Source organism: Bos grunniens, chromosome 23 (assembly GCF_055505025.1).
Source record: "Bos grunniens cultivar Pamir isolate PY7600 chromosome 23, Bosgru_T2T1.0, whole genome shotgun sequence".
NCBI lineage: Eukaryota > Metazoa > Chordata > Mammalia > Artiodactyla > Bovidae > Bos > Bos grunniens.
Window position 1 is genome coordinate 18,141,221 of NC_141187.1, and position 15,658 is coordinate 18,156,878.

The following is a 15,658-nucleotide window of genomic DNA, read 5'->3' on the forward strand; positions in this document are numbered from 1 at the left end:
CATCATTCCACACCTACTGCGCCTCTGTGTCAGAGACCAGAGGCATCAGAGATCAGACACACAACAGGCTGGGCCCTCAGGAGGTGCAGGGTCTAGGAAGGGAGACAGATGGTGGTGGTGCATGTGGGGTGGACAGAAAGCCCAGAATTAAAGTCAGGAGGCCGAGTACAGGACCTGGGCCCTTCTAGTCTCTTCCTGGTGCACTACTCTAGTCTCAGAGTTGTGCAGCTGAGCCATCTGCGAGGCTTTTCTCACCTTCAGATACCCCCCTGGTCCTGGGAGTCAGCCTCACTTTGGGGAATTCCAGCCAAGGGGGTGAGATTTGGAGGAGCAGACACAGGCCTGCTGTACGGTCAGTCTTGGGCTCAGGTCCTGCTGATGACAAGGATGGGTACTGCCCGTCTCAGCGAGCAATGGGGTCATGTGAGTCTGGCCGGGGTGTTAGGTTGTGCAGGCCTTGGTTTCCCCACAGTGCACAGAAGTGAGCTTGGGCAGCATTCTACAGCCGCGTGTGTGCTCTTCTGTGTCAGCTTACCCAAGAGTGTGCAATGGTGTGTGGGTGTGTCCATGTGTCCGCGCACACACATGTGGGTGCACTTTCAGAGTGTGTACAGCATGTGGTGTGTGGAGAACCCCGGACATCTACAGTGTCCCCACTGGCGGGGTAGTCGCTACAGTGATGGTTCTAATGAGAATAAAGAGCAGCGCTGCTTACCTGAGCTTCTCTATTCTTCCCACGTAACCCTCACAGCGACACAGTGCAGAGGCCACCCCTGCTTACAGGGTGAGGAAGCTGAGGCTCAGAGGAGCTAAGTGTGTAGCCCTGGGTCACCAGCTGCTAAGGGGTAGAAGTGGGATTTGAATCCAGCCAGCTGGCTCCAGGGCTGTGCTCGGAGCCACACAGTCTGAGGGCTGTGTGTTTAAGAGAGGATCAGGGGCTTCCCTGGCGGTCCAGTGGTTAGGCATGTTCACTGCCAAGGATGCAAGTTCGATCCCTGGTCGGGGAACTAAGATCCCACAAGCCATGCAGTGCAGACAAAAAAAAAAAAAAAACAAGGCTGAATCTGGGACTTCCCAGGTGGTCTAGTGGTTAAGACTCTGTGCTCCCACTTCAGGGGGCACTGTCTCTGATTGGGGAACTAAGAACCCACAAGCCACGGGACAAAAAAAGAAAGAGAAAGAGAGAACAAACAGACCAGAGACAGCAGATGGTTTGTGCAGGGTCAAAAAGAGCCTTTGTGGTGTGTGGGTGTCTGTTTGTGTTGCGTGTGCACACGTGTGTGCCTGCTGGCTGGGCCATGGCAGCAGGTGTGCCTGTGGGCATGTCGGTATCTCTGTGTGTGTCTGGGTGTGAGCACGTGGGGCAGGACATGTGTTTTCCAGGGTTTCAGTGCAGCAGAGTGAAGCCTAGCCCTTCCTTCGCCGAGGGCAGGGGAAGAGGGAGGGGTGGACTGGCATATTTTTTTCCTTCTTTTGGTCTGGAGAGAGTCTTGAGCCTGGGTGAGGTCTCCACACCTGACTGCACCTGGAATCACAGTTTGTGGACCTCCCTGCATCCTGTAACACAACTAGATTAAGTGGCTCAGGGCAGGCAGCAAGTCCCTGCAGGGACCCCACCCTACAACCTTTGTGCAAGGAAGCCCCTCCGAGTCCCAGCTCCGTCTGCTCGGGGTCTGATGTGTGAACTTCCTCCTAAAAGCAAGCTTTAAAGATAGGGACACTTGCACGTCTCCATGGGGAGTAAGGACAAGGATAGTGTGGAACCAGGCAGTCTTAGAGCATCTGTTGTTCTTTGGTGTGCGTACCATGACCCTTGAATGTTTTTTTTCTTACACACACCTTCATTTCTCCTCTCTGGAATTCACCGTGCAAATCAGAAGTGGCCGGGAAAGCTAGGCCAGAGGGGAGGGCAGTGGACAGAGTGTGGGGTCTAGGGGAGGGATGTTTACCCTCCTTCACCAGTTGTCTCTGGCTGATAACCCAGCGGGTCAACATTTCCTGAGGACATGGACATTTGTTTGGCAGCCCCTAGAGCATTTCCCTGCCACGTGTGCAAGAGGCTGGCGGACAAAGATGAATCAGGCTCACAGGCAAGGGGGTAGGGCGAGGATGCAAAGGTGGAGACGGTGTTTACACTCAAGGGGCCACAGGGACATAACGGCAGACTCTTGTCTGCTCGGAATGGAGCCAGCCTGCCAGGAAAGCTGGGGTGGCTTCACAGGTGTGACACTTCAGCTGGGCATGGAGGACAGGGAGGTGGCCACAAGTGGTGCCTGGCCTGAAAGGGCAGGACATGCTGGAACTAAGTCCCTTTGGCAGCTGACCAAACTCTGCCTGAGGTGCTGAACTGGAGCCGCCAACATGTGCTTTGAGAAGGGTGTGAACAATGGTGGGTGCCGCTGGCCCTTGGTATGGCCACGTGGGCCGATGGACACGTAACCCTCAGTGCAGACAGGACTAGCTCAGAAGGATACTAGACTTGGCCACAAAGAAGCAGGAGGGGAAACCATGGTGAGGCCAGTGAGTGTAAGGCGACCCACAGCATATCCTTTCTCCCCCTTTCCACGCCAGGCCCCTGGATACCCCCACTCAGTGGCCACGGGGCGCCCTCCTCCTCAGCCCTTTAGCAGCTGGCCCAGCCAGTCCTCACTGCGCCACCTAAAGCTTTGTAAACTGGCCTCGGTCCCAGGAAGAGCTTGGGGTCAGGATGGGCAAGGTCAGATGACAGCAAGTCATTGTTCCTGTCCCCACATGCCTGGGACACAGAGCCCATTTTCTCTTTTCCCTCTGAGGGCATGAGAGCAGCGGGGCATGGGGTGGCCAGGTGAGGTGGCCAAGCCCTGCCGTGTCTCTCAACTTTAGACAGGGAAAAGCTGCCTGGGAGAAATGACTTCAACTGGCTCCTCCACCCCCCAATCCTCTAAACTCTTTCTTCATTCTTGAGAGTGATAAACAGCTCACATGACACAGCATTTACACCATGGCCAGTACCATTCTAAGGGCTTTGCATATTATAACACCTAATCCTCATAAGAAGAGTCTTAGGAAACCGTAGTTACTCCCATTTTACAGATGAGAAAGCTGAGGCATGAAGTAAAGTAACTTGCTTGAGGTCACCCAGGTATTAAGTGGTGGAGTTGGAATTCAAACATGTAGTTGGACTTCAGAGTCCTTCCCTTCTGCCACCTCCTCACTGAGACTCTGAGCATGGGGGCAGGGCTGTCATCGCAGAGGGCACTTAGCTGGTGTTCTCTCGACCTCATGAAGGGCGCAGAGTCCAGCTGGGGAGACAGATGGTGCACAAATGCCGATACATTTTAGAACGGTCTTTCCAGGGGGAGGGGGCAGGATTTCCCCAGCCCAGAGGGAACTCCAAACTATATAGAGCTAAGCCAGGAAGGCTTCCTGAAGAAGGTGAGTGAGCAAGGTCTCCGGGAGGAGACCATGGTGTGAGGAGGAGGCGGGGGAAGGGCGTTGGAGGCCGGAGCCTAGGTGGTGAGGCAGAACGTGAGGGTCCGGACCCTGCCCACCTGCCCGCGACGCCGGCGCCGCAGGGGCTGTCAGCGGTGGGTGGCCCCCGAGACGGAGCTGTCGATCGAGTCTGTGCCTGACACCTCTTTTCCCTCCACTCTTTTGGTCTCTTTCAGTTGGAGGAGGACAGACTCTCGGGGCACTCCCTCCCGCGGTACAGCCCCCTGCGACGACTGGCGTCCTCCGTGTTCTCCTCCTCCACGCTGGAGACCGAGCATTACCCTCACCCCGGCGGCGGCAGCTCCTCCGGTTCCCTCATTCAGCGCAGCCGCTCGGCGGAGAGCAGCCCCGTGCGGGCGCCCCACCGGCGCCACGCGCCCCTGGCCGCCGGCAACCACAGACTCGTGCCCTCGGTGCTCCGCATCTCGCGGTCACAGCTGCAGCAGGTGTGGGCCCGCTTCACCCACAAGACCTAGGCTGGGCCCCCCCCCTCCTGGAGGGGGCAGGTGGGGGGGGCGGTGGGGAGCAGGCAGAGACGTGGTTCCTTCCCAGGACGCAATAATCACACACTCACACACCCCGACCCTCCCTGTCATGCAATACAGCCCCTATAACGTTGGCCCAAGGTACTGTAACCCCCCACCCCTCACCCCCTCCATCGACTCCCTCTGCTTGGTGCCAGCCAAATGGTGCAGGGAGGGGTGGGGCTGTTGGTGCAGTTTCTGGGACAGGACAGGGGCTCTGGGCTGGAGCCACCAGTGGGTCCAGAGTCCGGTGGAAACTAAGGTGTCAGGGAGAGGCGTGCTGGGTCAGAGTCAGTCTGGGAGGGCGCTTATTCTGTTTAATCTGTGATCTCTTGGCATGGCTGGGCATGGTCCACCCTTGGGGAGGGGATGCCGGGAGACGGTCCCTTTTGGTGCGCTGTGTGTCTGTCTCTCTGGGCAGGGCGAGGTGTGTGGCCCAGTGTATGGCCAGCCAGCTTTGGGGTTTGGTGGGAAAGTGCCTCTGTACTCAGTGACGTGGGAGGAAGTGGCCCTGTGACTCAGTGAGCCCTTCCCAGGCCACGGTCACGGAGGACAATGCCCTGCCCTCCTGCATCTCAACCCAGGAGTCCTGGAGCTCAGCCCACTGTAGGCTGCCCCTCCCCTGGGGCATATGTTGCCTGGCCCAGCTCCTTAGGAGCTGGGGAGGGACGCACAGGGAGGGGTCTGGGGTCTGCCCCTCAAAGCAAGCTGGGGCCTCGGGGTGATGGGCCCTGCCTAGTAGTAGTGGCAGAGAGGGTGGTTGTTAAGGATGTGAGAACTGTGAGCTCAGAACAAATTCCAGACAGCAGCAGTCCCACCAACGCCCCTCTTAGAGGGTGACTCCTTCCAGTGGGTGCTCAGCCAAGCTTTTTGGTCCCTAGGGGCTTTGGTGAAGACTGAACACTGGGTAGGCTGATCAGAGGGGGATCAGGAGATGGGAGGGGGATCAGGATGCCAGATTGCGCTTTCTGCCTGTTTCTCAGCACCCAGCCTGTCACTGCAGGGACCCCAAGGTCCTCTGTCTTCACTCCGGCTCATGTCATCCAGCACCTCTGTTCCCCTGGGGAGTGGGGCAGTGGTGAAGATGGCTCTAGGAAGGGCAGGGCCAGTACAGGAAGGGAAGGAGAGGAGGAGGCCTGAAGGCCTGCAAAGTGTTTATTGCAGTAAGGTTGCCTCTGTGTGTGTGCTTTGTGCTGGTACACTTATGAGCATGAGTGTGGTTATGTATGAGAATGTGTGCATGTGGCAGGGTTGCCATGGATAGATGCTCAGGCTGTGCACTGCACAATTCTAGGGAGTGCCAGTTTCATAGCCCCTGATGTGAATGGCACCCAATGAAGTTGCCCAGTGCTGCAGTTCTGTGCAGGTGGGTGTGTATGAGTGTGAGTGTGTGTGTGTCTCTTAGGGAATCAGAAAGATGTTTGTGTAATCCTTGGTAGTTCCCTATGTACCTACTATCATCCTGGCTCCTGTTTCTCCTTCCTTGTTCACTTGATGTCTGCTTTCCTCCCAACTCATCTCCCTTCATCTCCTGTCTCTGATTCCAGCAGAGGCCTCAGGGCCCCTGCCTCAACCTAAGGGTGCCACAGTCAGTGAACAGTGCCCTGAGCCAAACTGTTATCATAGGTGGCTCACCCATGTGAGCCAAGCCCATACCCACCTCACTCCTTTCTCCAAAAGGATAGCTTAAGGGTAGCTGGGCCACGAGCACCCTCCCCGTTTGGGAATGGAAGCCAAACTGGGACCCACCGCCATCCTGACTGCTCATTTTTGAACCTCCTCAGGTCCAAGACTCTGTTGCCCTCTGGGCTGTTTTGGGTGGCTCTGCGCCCTGTGATGGCAGAAGGCAGAGGAGGGGTCAGGGTAGACCCTTCAAGAAAAGAGAAAAATCAAAGCACAAAGTTGGGGGGTGGGATGGCCAGTAGCCCTACTCCCAGCCTTCTGGCACTGCCTGCCTCCCTCCTCGCTCTCCTCTGGCCCTCTTTCCATGCTCTCTTGCGGGCGGCAAGCAGCAGGGGCTGAAATGAAGGGGAGTCTGTCCACCAGCCACTCCACAATCAGCAGCAGTTGGGGGCAGGGCCCCCGCTGTCTGGGATGAGATGAAACCAAGCCCTCTGTTATCCGGCATTTCCTTCCAGAGGGTTCTACTACCTGACCCTGAGCACAGCTCCCACACCATGACCAGAGCCCTGCGGTACTCTAAGATCCCAAAGTGCCTTGTGACCTATCAAAGATGACGGCACTAGCTTCAGCCTTGATTTAGCATCAGACATGTATTAGGGCTTCCCTGGTGGCTCAGCTGGTAAAGAATCCGCCTGCAATGCAGGAGACCTGGGTTCAATCCCTGGGTTGGGAAGATCCCCTGGCGAAGGGAAAGGCTACCCACTCCAGTATTCTGGCTTGGAGAATTCCATGGACTGTACAGTCCATGGGGGCACAAAGAGTCGGACACAACTGAGCGACTTTCACTTTCACTTCTTCAGTGTTTCCAAAGGTTTTGGAGGTGGGGAATCCTGTTTAGCATTCCCAAAGTAGCTGAATTTTTCAAACACACACACCCCAGAACTGACTATTGTGGGAAAGAGTGTGTCCTTTAAAGATCATGACTCAAAACATTTTGTCCTCTGCGGGACATCTTTTTATATGCCCTCCGTAGTGGAGGAGAAACTGTCTTATAAGCCATAAAGCTCTGAGCTAACCAGAAGTGGTCTTAAGACCAGGAAGTGGTCTTGATATTATTACCTTTTGAGGGTAGCTCTGACTTTTGGAACATCTAAGGCTATTTGAAGCCACGTGTGCTGAAGTAAGTTCATGTGAAGCTCAGCAGACCCCCATGTGGTTTGGAATCCAGTTGCTTGTCTCTGGGTCCTGGGCTGGGCAGGGAAGCTGTGAGCCCAGAGTGTTGTCAAGCTTTTTTCTTAAGGGTTTCCCAAGGAAGATGCCAGAGCGTTTCAAGAAAAGATATCCTGCCTGGGGCAAACGCATAGCCTCCCTGAGGTCAGCTTTGAAAAGGAACAGCACTCTTTATGTATTAGAAGATGCTATTTTTGTACTTTAAAGCCACACCCTGCATGTAGTGGTGGCTTCCAATTATTAATTAATTTATTTTATTTAACAGTCACTGGCACATAGAGCTTATCATGTGCCAGGCAGTGATCTAAGCACTTTACAAAAATAACTCATTTAATCCTAATAGCCTAGGAAGTAGATCCCAGTATTATCTGCATTAAATGGATTAATCAGAATATCTAATTTACAAAAGCATATTAAAACCCCCCGCCAATGCCGAATAACTGAGGACTTGTTTGATAGGAGTTTTAAAGTGTTTCAGTCTGTGTTATGGTCTGTTTATTATTTACTGTCCTTACTGGTTGGCCCCTCCTTGCTCTATTGAGGAAGAAGGAAGTTATCTATGAATCAGACTCTCCTTCCTTCTCCATCCCACTGGGCATGGGATGGAGTTGGGGGTGGATGGGTGGTCACTCCAGAGTTCTGGGGTTGGTTGAAATGGCTGGACCCTGTCTCTCCAGAGACCCCCCAACCTCTCAGTCCCACATGGCCCCAAGCATGCCCATAGCAGCTCTGGGGATTAGGTGGGTGGAGTAAGAGTTCCAGTGAGAAAGCAGGTGCTTAAAACCCTGTCCTCAGTGGCATCGGTGGGATCCCTAGGGTCAGGCTCACAGGCAGGGCAGATACTGGCATCCATACCACTGACCATGGAGATTTGAGATGAGTGTCACCAACTCATCTCAACTCACGTCAATAGGAGCCAAGCAGTGTCAGGGAGAGGGCACTTGTGGAGACTGTGGTAAACAAAGGGACCCCCACCATCCTCAGCTCAACCAACTGTTGCCAGTATCTTCCACCTTTAATGTGAAATCTATTTTTAAATATTGGCATCTAATTTTTTAAAAAACAACTTTTTAAAGAAAAACCACTGTGTGAACTAAACAAAATTGGTTTACAAGCAGAGACCCTGAACTCAGTTTGCAACCTCTCTGAGCAAACTCTCTGAGCCTGAGGATCCCCCTACCCCCGTCTATCCAAAACTGTAAGCATTCAAATGGGGACAGTGTTCTTCCCCAGGAACACAAACTGGGTGGCCTTCTTAAGAACAGGCAGCTCACGACCAGTGGGGATGTGTGGTGTGTGCTGTGTGTACATGTCAGTGAGCTCTTGGTGTGTATGCCTAAGTGTGTGTGTGGGCCAGTGGGTTTGTTCATGTTAAGTGGGGTCCTCCTCAAAGGACCAGTATTTTCTCTGTAAGACAGGATCCTAGGATCCTGTCACTGGAAAAATGCACTAGTAAATTCCCGGTAATGAATAGACACCCCCACCCACTTAAGGCAGCTTGGGTCACAGCAATAACCAGTCAATACTCACCACAACCTCTAGCATCCCAATCCCAGCCATCTCCTTTGCAATTCCAGTTGTGGGGAAAAAAGGAATGGCCCTGCCCAGCATAAGGAGGAAATGGTGGAATCTCTGAGCCATGCTGGTACATTAACCCTTGCTCCCCCAGCCAGGAGGGGCAGGTCCCTTCAATCCCAGGAAAACCTGTGTTCCTCTTTGTGGGGAGTCCCAGGACCCTCCTTTGCTATTTCTCCTCTGCCCTCTTTAGGTCCCCTTTTCTGGGGAGGGGTGGTGCTGTCTTCCCAGGCAGTGGTTGGGAGGTCTGGGCCACTGGGTGAGCAGAGGAGCCGTGGCAGTGTGTCTAATTGGGTGATCAGAGAGGACCATGCATAGGTAGGCTCTGGGGGTCACTGGCTATGGAAGCATAGAGAATGCGATATCCCCTGCTCGGGTTGATTTGGTACCTGAGGATGGAGGCATAGACCTCTAAGGAAAGCCTGAACACCACCCCACCCAACTCCCAAATTCCACTGGATTCCACCCCATAGGGCAGGAATCAGCCCACCCCCATGGGCAGTCCTTGGTAACAAGGAGCGTGGCAGATCACTCTCCTTAAGTTGGGGGGCATGTCCCCAAAGTTTGCATTATTCCTATTAGGGACAGAGGTGCCCCCAGGACTGGTGGGGTCAGCCTCTGAAAATTTTAAAGCATCCTTCTCCCTAAGGGAGAGGCTCCTAGACTGAGGACAACAACCCTCAAACATCCCCAATGGTTTCCCACACCACCCAGTGGGCTTCCCAGTTTAGGGAGCCCCTGGGCCTGAACGGCGACCCCAGCCCTCAAGGGAAGAGTTGAGAAGCCGTGGGGAGGAGGGTCAGTGAAGCCCAAAGGACTATGGAAACCTTCCGAGACCTCCGCTTCCACTTGGTTCCGCCGTGCGTCCCACCACCTACTCTCCCTTTTACCCGCACAGGCTGTCAGGGTGCGGGGTCTGGGGTTCACCTTGCCACGACTAACAGGCTCTCTCTCTGCTACACACACACACCCCCTACACACACACACCCCCTACACATGAAGTAGCTGCGCGCACACTTCATGCACTCTCCGGACAGCAGACTAGCGGCCCGGCCCGGGAGAGCGCGAGGATCGTGTTTCCGGGCCCCTCTGGCAGGTTTATCACTGTATTGGGACCCCCATCCCCTACATTCCCTTTTGTCCCCGCCCCCGCGGCCGTTGCACCACGAATGTACGTTCCAGTCTTTTTAACTAGCTGCTACGCGGCGTGACCAGGCGACCGCCCGGCCTCCGAGTCCCCCAGCTCGAGCCACGCCGCTCACGTCGCCAGAGTAATCCTCCCGGGCGCCCCCGGGCGTCAGCCTCTGCTTCCCCTCCCCGCCGAGCTGCCTGCTGCTAAAGTCCTTCCCGGGTTCTCGCCCCACAGCCGCCCGCCGCCTCCCGCCCCGCCGCGCGCTAAGGTTGAGTTGGCTCCCCTCCGCCGGCTCTGGGCCGCCGGGTCCCCGGCCCGGGGTGGAGCGGGACGGGTGTGAAGGCTCGCCCTTCCGTGCTCCAGGGCAGGGTGCTGACTAGGGCTGGGAGAGGGAGCTGGCCAATTCCGGGCTTCAAAAGCCCGGGTCGCCCACACCGGATTCCTGTTACCTCACCGCCTACAGGGCTGCCCCTACCCCTCCCTGCCCCAAATAAATTGGCCTTGCAATTGGATGCCAAAGAGCCCAGAGTTGAGGGGGAGCCAAGCTTTGAGCCTAGGTCTCTCAGAGCCACCCAACACCCCCCCCCCTTTTGGCCCCAGCCCCAGCCTCCGTGTCTCCTGCCCCACCCAACTTACACCACAGAGGGCCCTGGGGGTCCCCAAACATGCCCCCACTTCCAGCTCTTCTCTCTCCCCATCCCCGCAAATAAAACTCAGGGACCAACATCTGCTTCCTTTGCACTTGCTCCGTCGACTCCTTCCCCACCCCCACCCCCAGCCACTTGGAGGGGCTTCGGTGGGAGAGGAGTGGGGTTCTGGGCCCTTGTGGCCATCAGTATTGAATGAGGAGAGGGCTGGCCCCTGCCCCGCTGGGAGGTTTGTCTGGTGGGATGGGGGAGGCTCGCCGAGGGCCCAGCGCAGCCTTTTCCCTCCAGGGGCCCGAGGAGCCCCCTCCCGGCGTTGGGAGGCAGGGATGGGAAGCGGGTTGGCGAGAGGATCCTCCTGGAGGTCCCGAATCCCAGCCTGTTTATTCCTGGGCCTCCCCATCCCATCATAACTCCCCGCCCCCCATTTTGTACTGCAATAATACTGTACTATAAGCTTGCACTATTTCCCGACCCTGGCCAGCCATAAGCATGCACGAAAAACTTCAAAACCACACACGCGCGAAGATGGGACGCTTTTTTTTTTTTCCTTTCTCTCTCTCCGGGGTGTGTCCTCAGTGTACAGAGTGGCGTCAGGGCCCCCCCACCCTCCAGGGCCCAGGTAGAAGAGCATGCACTGAGCCCCTGCCCCTAGACTGCGAGTACTGTACAAATCCAACACTTGAAACCGACACGCACACGCGCGGCGCCGCCGGGGTTGGGGGGAGGGGGTAGGACACGGACTCTGCACCCCCGCGCACACGGCCACGCAGGGCGGGGGTGGGGGGCGCCCCGCCGTCAGGTGTCGCTGTGCAAGGGATCTTGTGCCTTTTAAAGTCCCTGTATGTTAATGCAGACAATCCGGAGAGCTTGTGTACTACCAAATTCTGATTAAAGACGCCTTCCAGGAACCCGCGCCTCGCCTGCTTTCTTTCCTCCTCCTCCTTTCTAACCCACCACTTCTGGGGTCGCAGGACTGCGCAGAGGCCAGGGGCTAGTCTTTTGCTGAATCAGAGATGGGGTGGTGAATGGGGGATGGCAAATTTCAGATCAGTGGATCCAGCCCCACTCCTACCTTAGCCAGCAGCTAAGACAGGCCAAAGTGGGGAGAGGGAGGGGACCCTAGGAAGTTTCAACCTAGTTGGACTTGAGCAACACTTAACTGCTGTGGCTGGCTGGCGGTCTTCTTTCATCCCGAGGAGGGCTTTGCGGGTGGACTCTGGTCTCTGGCCTGACTGGAAATGGCCAGCTTGCTGGAGGGGGGATGGGGAGCCGGAAGGTGATAATCAGTTGTCGGTGGATCAGACAATTATGGCCAAGTGTGCGGTGGGGGTGGGAAGCCAGAATAGCAGAGAACCCTGTGAGGAGACCTCAGGGAGCCTTCTCCTGCTCCCTGTCCCCTGCCCTGATGGCGGGATCTGAAGGAACCCCGGCCTGGGGGAGAATGGTCTGTTGAGGGGAATCAGTGAGAGATTGGATTGTGCAGAACCCAGGGAACTCAGGGCTAGAATGCCTGTTGAGGGAGAACTAGGTCAAGGAGAGGGTGGACCCAAAGAAGAGGGTCGCAGAGACTGTAGAGATTGCAGAGAGAGGGAGTCAAAGGGGAAGGGGGCTCACCGTCTCACTGTCCCCCACCCCACCCCCACAGGCCTGCAGCCATAGCGCCAAAAGAGGAAGATACTAATATGTTTCCCCTTGGGGCCTAAAGCAAGTGTGGTGGTGAGAAAGGGCAAGCTACAGCTGCGTTTTTTGACCCCCCAGGGCACTGAGAGGTCCTTGCCCTGGGGCAGCCGGGGCGGGCACTGAGATCTGGGGTCAAGTGTATGAGGATCTGTAGAGACTTAGGGTAGCAGCTGTCTTCCCAGGTCATCTTACCCCTTTCACCCAGATGACTGCCATGGGCCAGGGTGCCAGGTGTGGGTGGCACCCCTGGATGGGGGGTGAAGAGCAGAGGGAGGGCTCTTGGCCTGGCAGATGTGGTTTGAGTGTAGAGACCCAGATGGGCAAAGACTCTGGGAAAGGCAGAGTCCAGCAGAGGAGGTACCCTGCTGACCTCTCATCTCTGTCAGTCTAGGCAGTTATGGCAATGGGAGTGGGGGTTCCTGTGGCGGGGGCGAGGAGGTATGTGCTGGGCAGCTGCTCTGGGGCTGGGGGGCACTGCTGTGAGAGGCACAAAGCCCTCCCCACTGGGCAGTGGGGGGGGGGTGTCGGAGCTCATAGTCCTCTTGTCCCCAGGCAGCCCGCCTTCTTTGACCTTGGGACTGTGGACTGATGAGTCTGGGCTTGGCCTGGGTCCAGGTCAGAGAGTTGCTCAATGGGTGCTGTGTGCGGATGGGGGTGTGGGGAGTAACCTGTCTCCAGTGTCAATAGTAGGGGAGTCAAGGCTGAGGAGAGCCTGGTTTTGCTGGCGGCAGGGTCAGTTTGGAGTCTGGTCCGTCTGCCTCTGTTCACTTTTCCGGCTGACTGGAGTAAACATGGACTTGGGCTGAGCTCTGAAGCTGACAAGGCCACATGCCTCTGCTCGGGGCTCAGCGGACAAAGGGGGAGGGCTGAGGCTTTCATTCTCTGCCTCCCCTCCTCCCACACCCTCACCGCATCTGCCTTTGGCCCAACTCCATCCGAGTCACCAGGGAGCTGTGAAACAGATTTCTGGGCCTATCTCTGACCTAGCAGAATCTGCGGAGTAGGACTTAGGGCTCTGTATTTTTAAAAAGCATCCCCAAATACCGCTATGCCAAGCAGGCTGGAGAACCATAGAAAGCAAATTGAAGTCATACCATGTCCCTGCCCTGAGAAGGGAGCAGGAAGGTGTGGGCTGCCCCGGACGCTGGCTTCCCCTTGCTGACAGCCAGCACTGTCTCTTCCCTCTGAGGCAGAACAGGGGAGTGTCGCTGCTGTGCCCCTCCCGTGGTGTCCTCAGGCCTGGAGGGCCAAGCACACAGGGGCTGCCCAGGGATCGCTGGCTGATTGAAAGGGCACAGGATCACCCAGGTGAACAGGTGAATACTCACTGGACTTAGGCATCCAGGAGAGGCCAGAAAGGGTGAGGGAGGGCTTCCTGCTCTCGAGGAGGAGGAGGGGTGCCTCCAGGCCTGGTGCTCCCCAAGTTGGAGCCAGATGGGAAGGGGCTCTGAAACAGAAAACCAAGCATGCCCAGGCCAGGGTGACCCTTAGGGTAAATCTGTGTCTTCTCTGAGGTTCACGGCTCTGCTGAAGGGCAGAGGGTCCTGAGTTTCGCCACTTGGGATGGTGAGAGGCCACTGAGGCAGTGGAAAGAATTCTGAGTTCTGGGCTGGCCTGACTGGTGTGCCTCTGTGACTCAGGCCTATTGATGCCTCTCTCTAGGCCTCAGTTTCCTAGTCTGATATTATCAGTGATGCCTGATTTCCAGTGGGGATCCCTCATCCCTCCCATGTAATGGAAGGGGAGGGCTTTGAGACGGAAGGGGAGAGGATTCCACCTATGAGCATCTAACGTGGGCACTGTGAGCAGAGGATCCATCCTTTGGATGGGGCTTTTCCAGAGAGATCCAAGAACTGGCCAGATGGCAGGGGCAAAGATCGTTCTAACAGGGATGCCCAAAGAGTCAGAGATGGGCAGGAAAATAGGCTGAGATTCTGCTGAGAAAGAGTGGTTTGGTGGGGTTGAAGGGTACCCCTGCTGAGTAGGATGTATCTGATACTGGGTGGGTGGGTTCTGAGCCAGACAGGAGAAACACATAATCAGAACACACTCTGGAGTGTGCTGGGGTCCTGTCTGATGTCTGACACTATCTTGTCTTGCACGAGGAAGGTTATGACAGTTAAGGAGGGGAGAAGTCACAGCCTTGAGCAAAATCTTGGCCTTGTGGATTCCTTCTCCTCCACCTGCCTATGGGTTGAGCAAAGAGACCTCAGCTGGAGAGCCTCTTCTTTCCCTGCCTCCATAGGTATGGCATCCAGGAGTTTCTGGGATTGAGGAGGGAGGTAATGATCTTCAAACTAGGGTAAGCCAGAGCAGGGGGTAGGAGGCGGGGGTGGGATGGGGTTGGGAGGGAGCTAACATTTATCAATCCACTGCTATAAGCCAGATCCACTGCTTATATGACCTTGTTTCTGGTCACAGCCTTTGTGGAGTATGTATTATCCCCATCTCACTTCCTAATCTAGAGACTGCACACTCCATGAAAACAAGGACCAGGTCTGTCTTGTTGATCCACAAATTTACAGCCTCTAACACAGTGACCAAGACAATAGACATTCAAGGACTTTACACATGTATGCATGAATGCAAAACCCTTAGGAGGCTCACCATTTATCAGGAGAGAGAACCATGTAAAGGTGTGCCTGTGAAATAGAGGGTGGAAAGTTCTGTGAAGGAGGGATGTGGGAAAATAAGGAGAGTGGTGAAGTCTGCTTGGTGGGTGGACAAAAAGATTTTGGGCAAATGAGCTGTTTGAGCTGGGTGCTGGAAGAAGATGAGGAATTTGTTATGTCAGTAGAGAGAGAGGGATGGACCCTTGGGCAGAGGAAGCTGCCTAGGGAAGGATCAGAAGTACGAGAAAACTGCATTTTGAGAGCTGCTGGAATGTAAGCAGGGGAGCAAAGTGAGGTTGGAGCAGAAAGTAGGAGCCAGATCATGGGCTGGGCTGGGGTGGGGTGAGGTAGGGAGAGGTGGGGAGGAGTGAGGATGCTCATATGCCAAGCCAAGGATTGGGACTATCTCCAGAGGGCTGTGGGGCCCACCATAGGTTTCTGCAGGTTTGAAACAAGGGGAAATGAGATCCGATTTAAGTTTCAGGAAGATCACTTGGGCAGCTGTAGGAAGAACGGATGAGCAATGTAGAATGGAAAAAAAAAAAAAAAAAAATCAGGCCCGTGGCTGGGGAACCACCAGGCAGGACAGGGCTGTGCCCATGGGGATAGGACAGCAGACACAGATGTTCAAGAGGAATGCCTGGCAGGACTCCCTGAGAGTCTGGATGGCCCCTGAAGGTGTTGGAGCCCATCCAGGGCTTTGGGTCTGCAAGGGCTGTGTTTCAGAAAACAGAAGCCCTGTGTGTTCAAAAGGCTAACAAAGTCAGTACCATCCCCCCAGGAACAAAGCCATGTCAGCCCTGATGGGGCCTGGTGCTGTGTGGGTGCCCAGGGATGTGTGTGATTGACAAGGGTGGAGCTAGAGAAGACATAGCAGTGGAGGCCCTGGTAAGATGCTCAGGTCTTTTGAGTCTGGAAGGAAGAAGGCTCAGGGGAGATGTGGTAAGAGTCTAGAAAACCAAGAACATGCCATCGCATGGCCAAGGACTCTGCCCAAAACTTCCAAGGGACACAAGTAATCAAGTGAAAAGGAACTGTCTTTCATAGGCTGGCTGTGACTTTCTGGAGAAGTGTAGACTCAAAATGCACCTACAGAGGGCTGAAAACTTCCTGGCTGACAGGCAGGTGGGAACAGAGCTGGAGCTCCAAGGACCCAGCCTGTAC

General features: G+C 55.5%; 1 protein-coding gene across 4 annotated transcripts in view; it reads left to right on the top strand.

Annotated features, from left to right (window-relative positions):
* TTBK1 (tau tubulin kinase 1) overlaps nucleotides 1-15,658 on the top strand; it is a 41,818-nt gene that overhangs the window by 19,946 nt on the left and 6,214 nt on the right. The window contains exon 14 of one of the 4 annotated variants that reach the window (XM_086371749.1): nucleotides 3,648-3,917. The exons of 2 other annotated variants lie outside the window; for them this stretch is intronic. In XM_086371749.1, coding sequence (XP_086227875.1) covers nucleotides 3,648-3,917 — 270 coding nt within the window. Of the gene's footprint in view, nucleotides 1-3,647; nucleotides 3,980-15,658 lie in introns of those variants that run through there. One more of the 4 variants, XM_086371748.1, reaches the window with a different exon arrangement.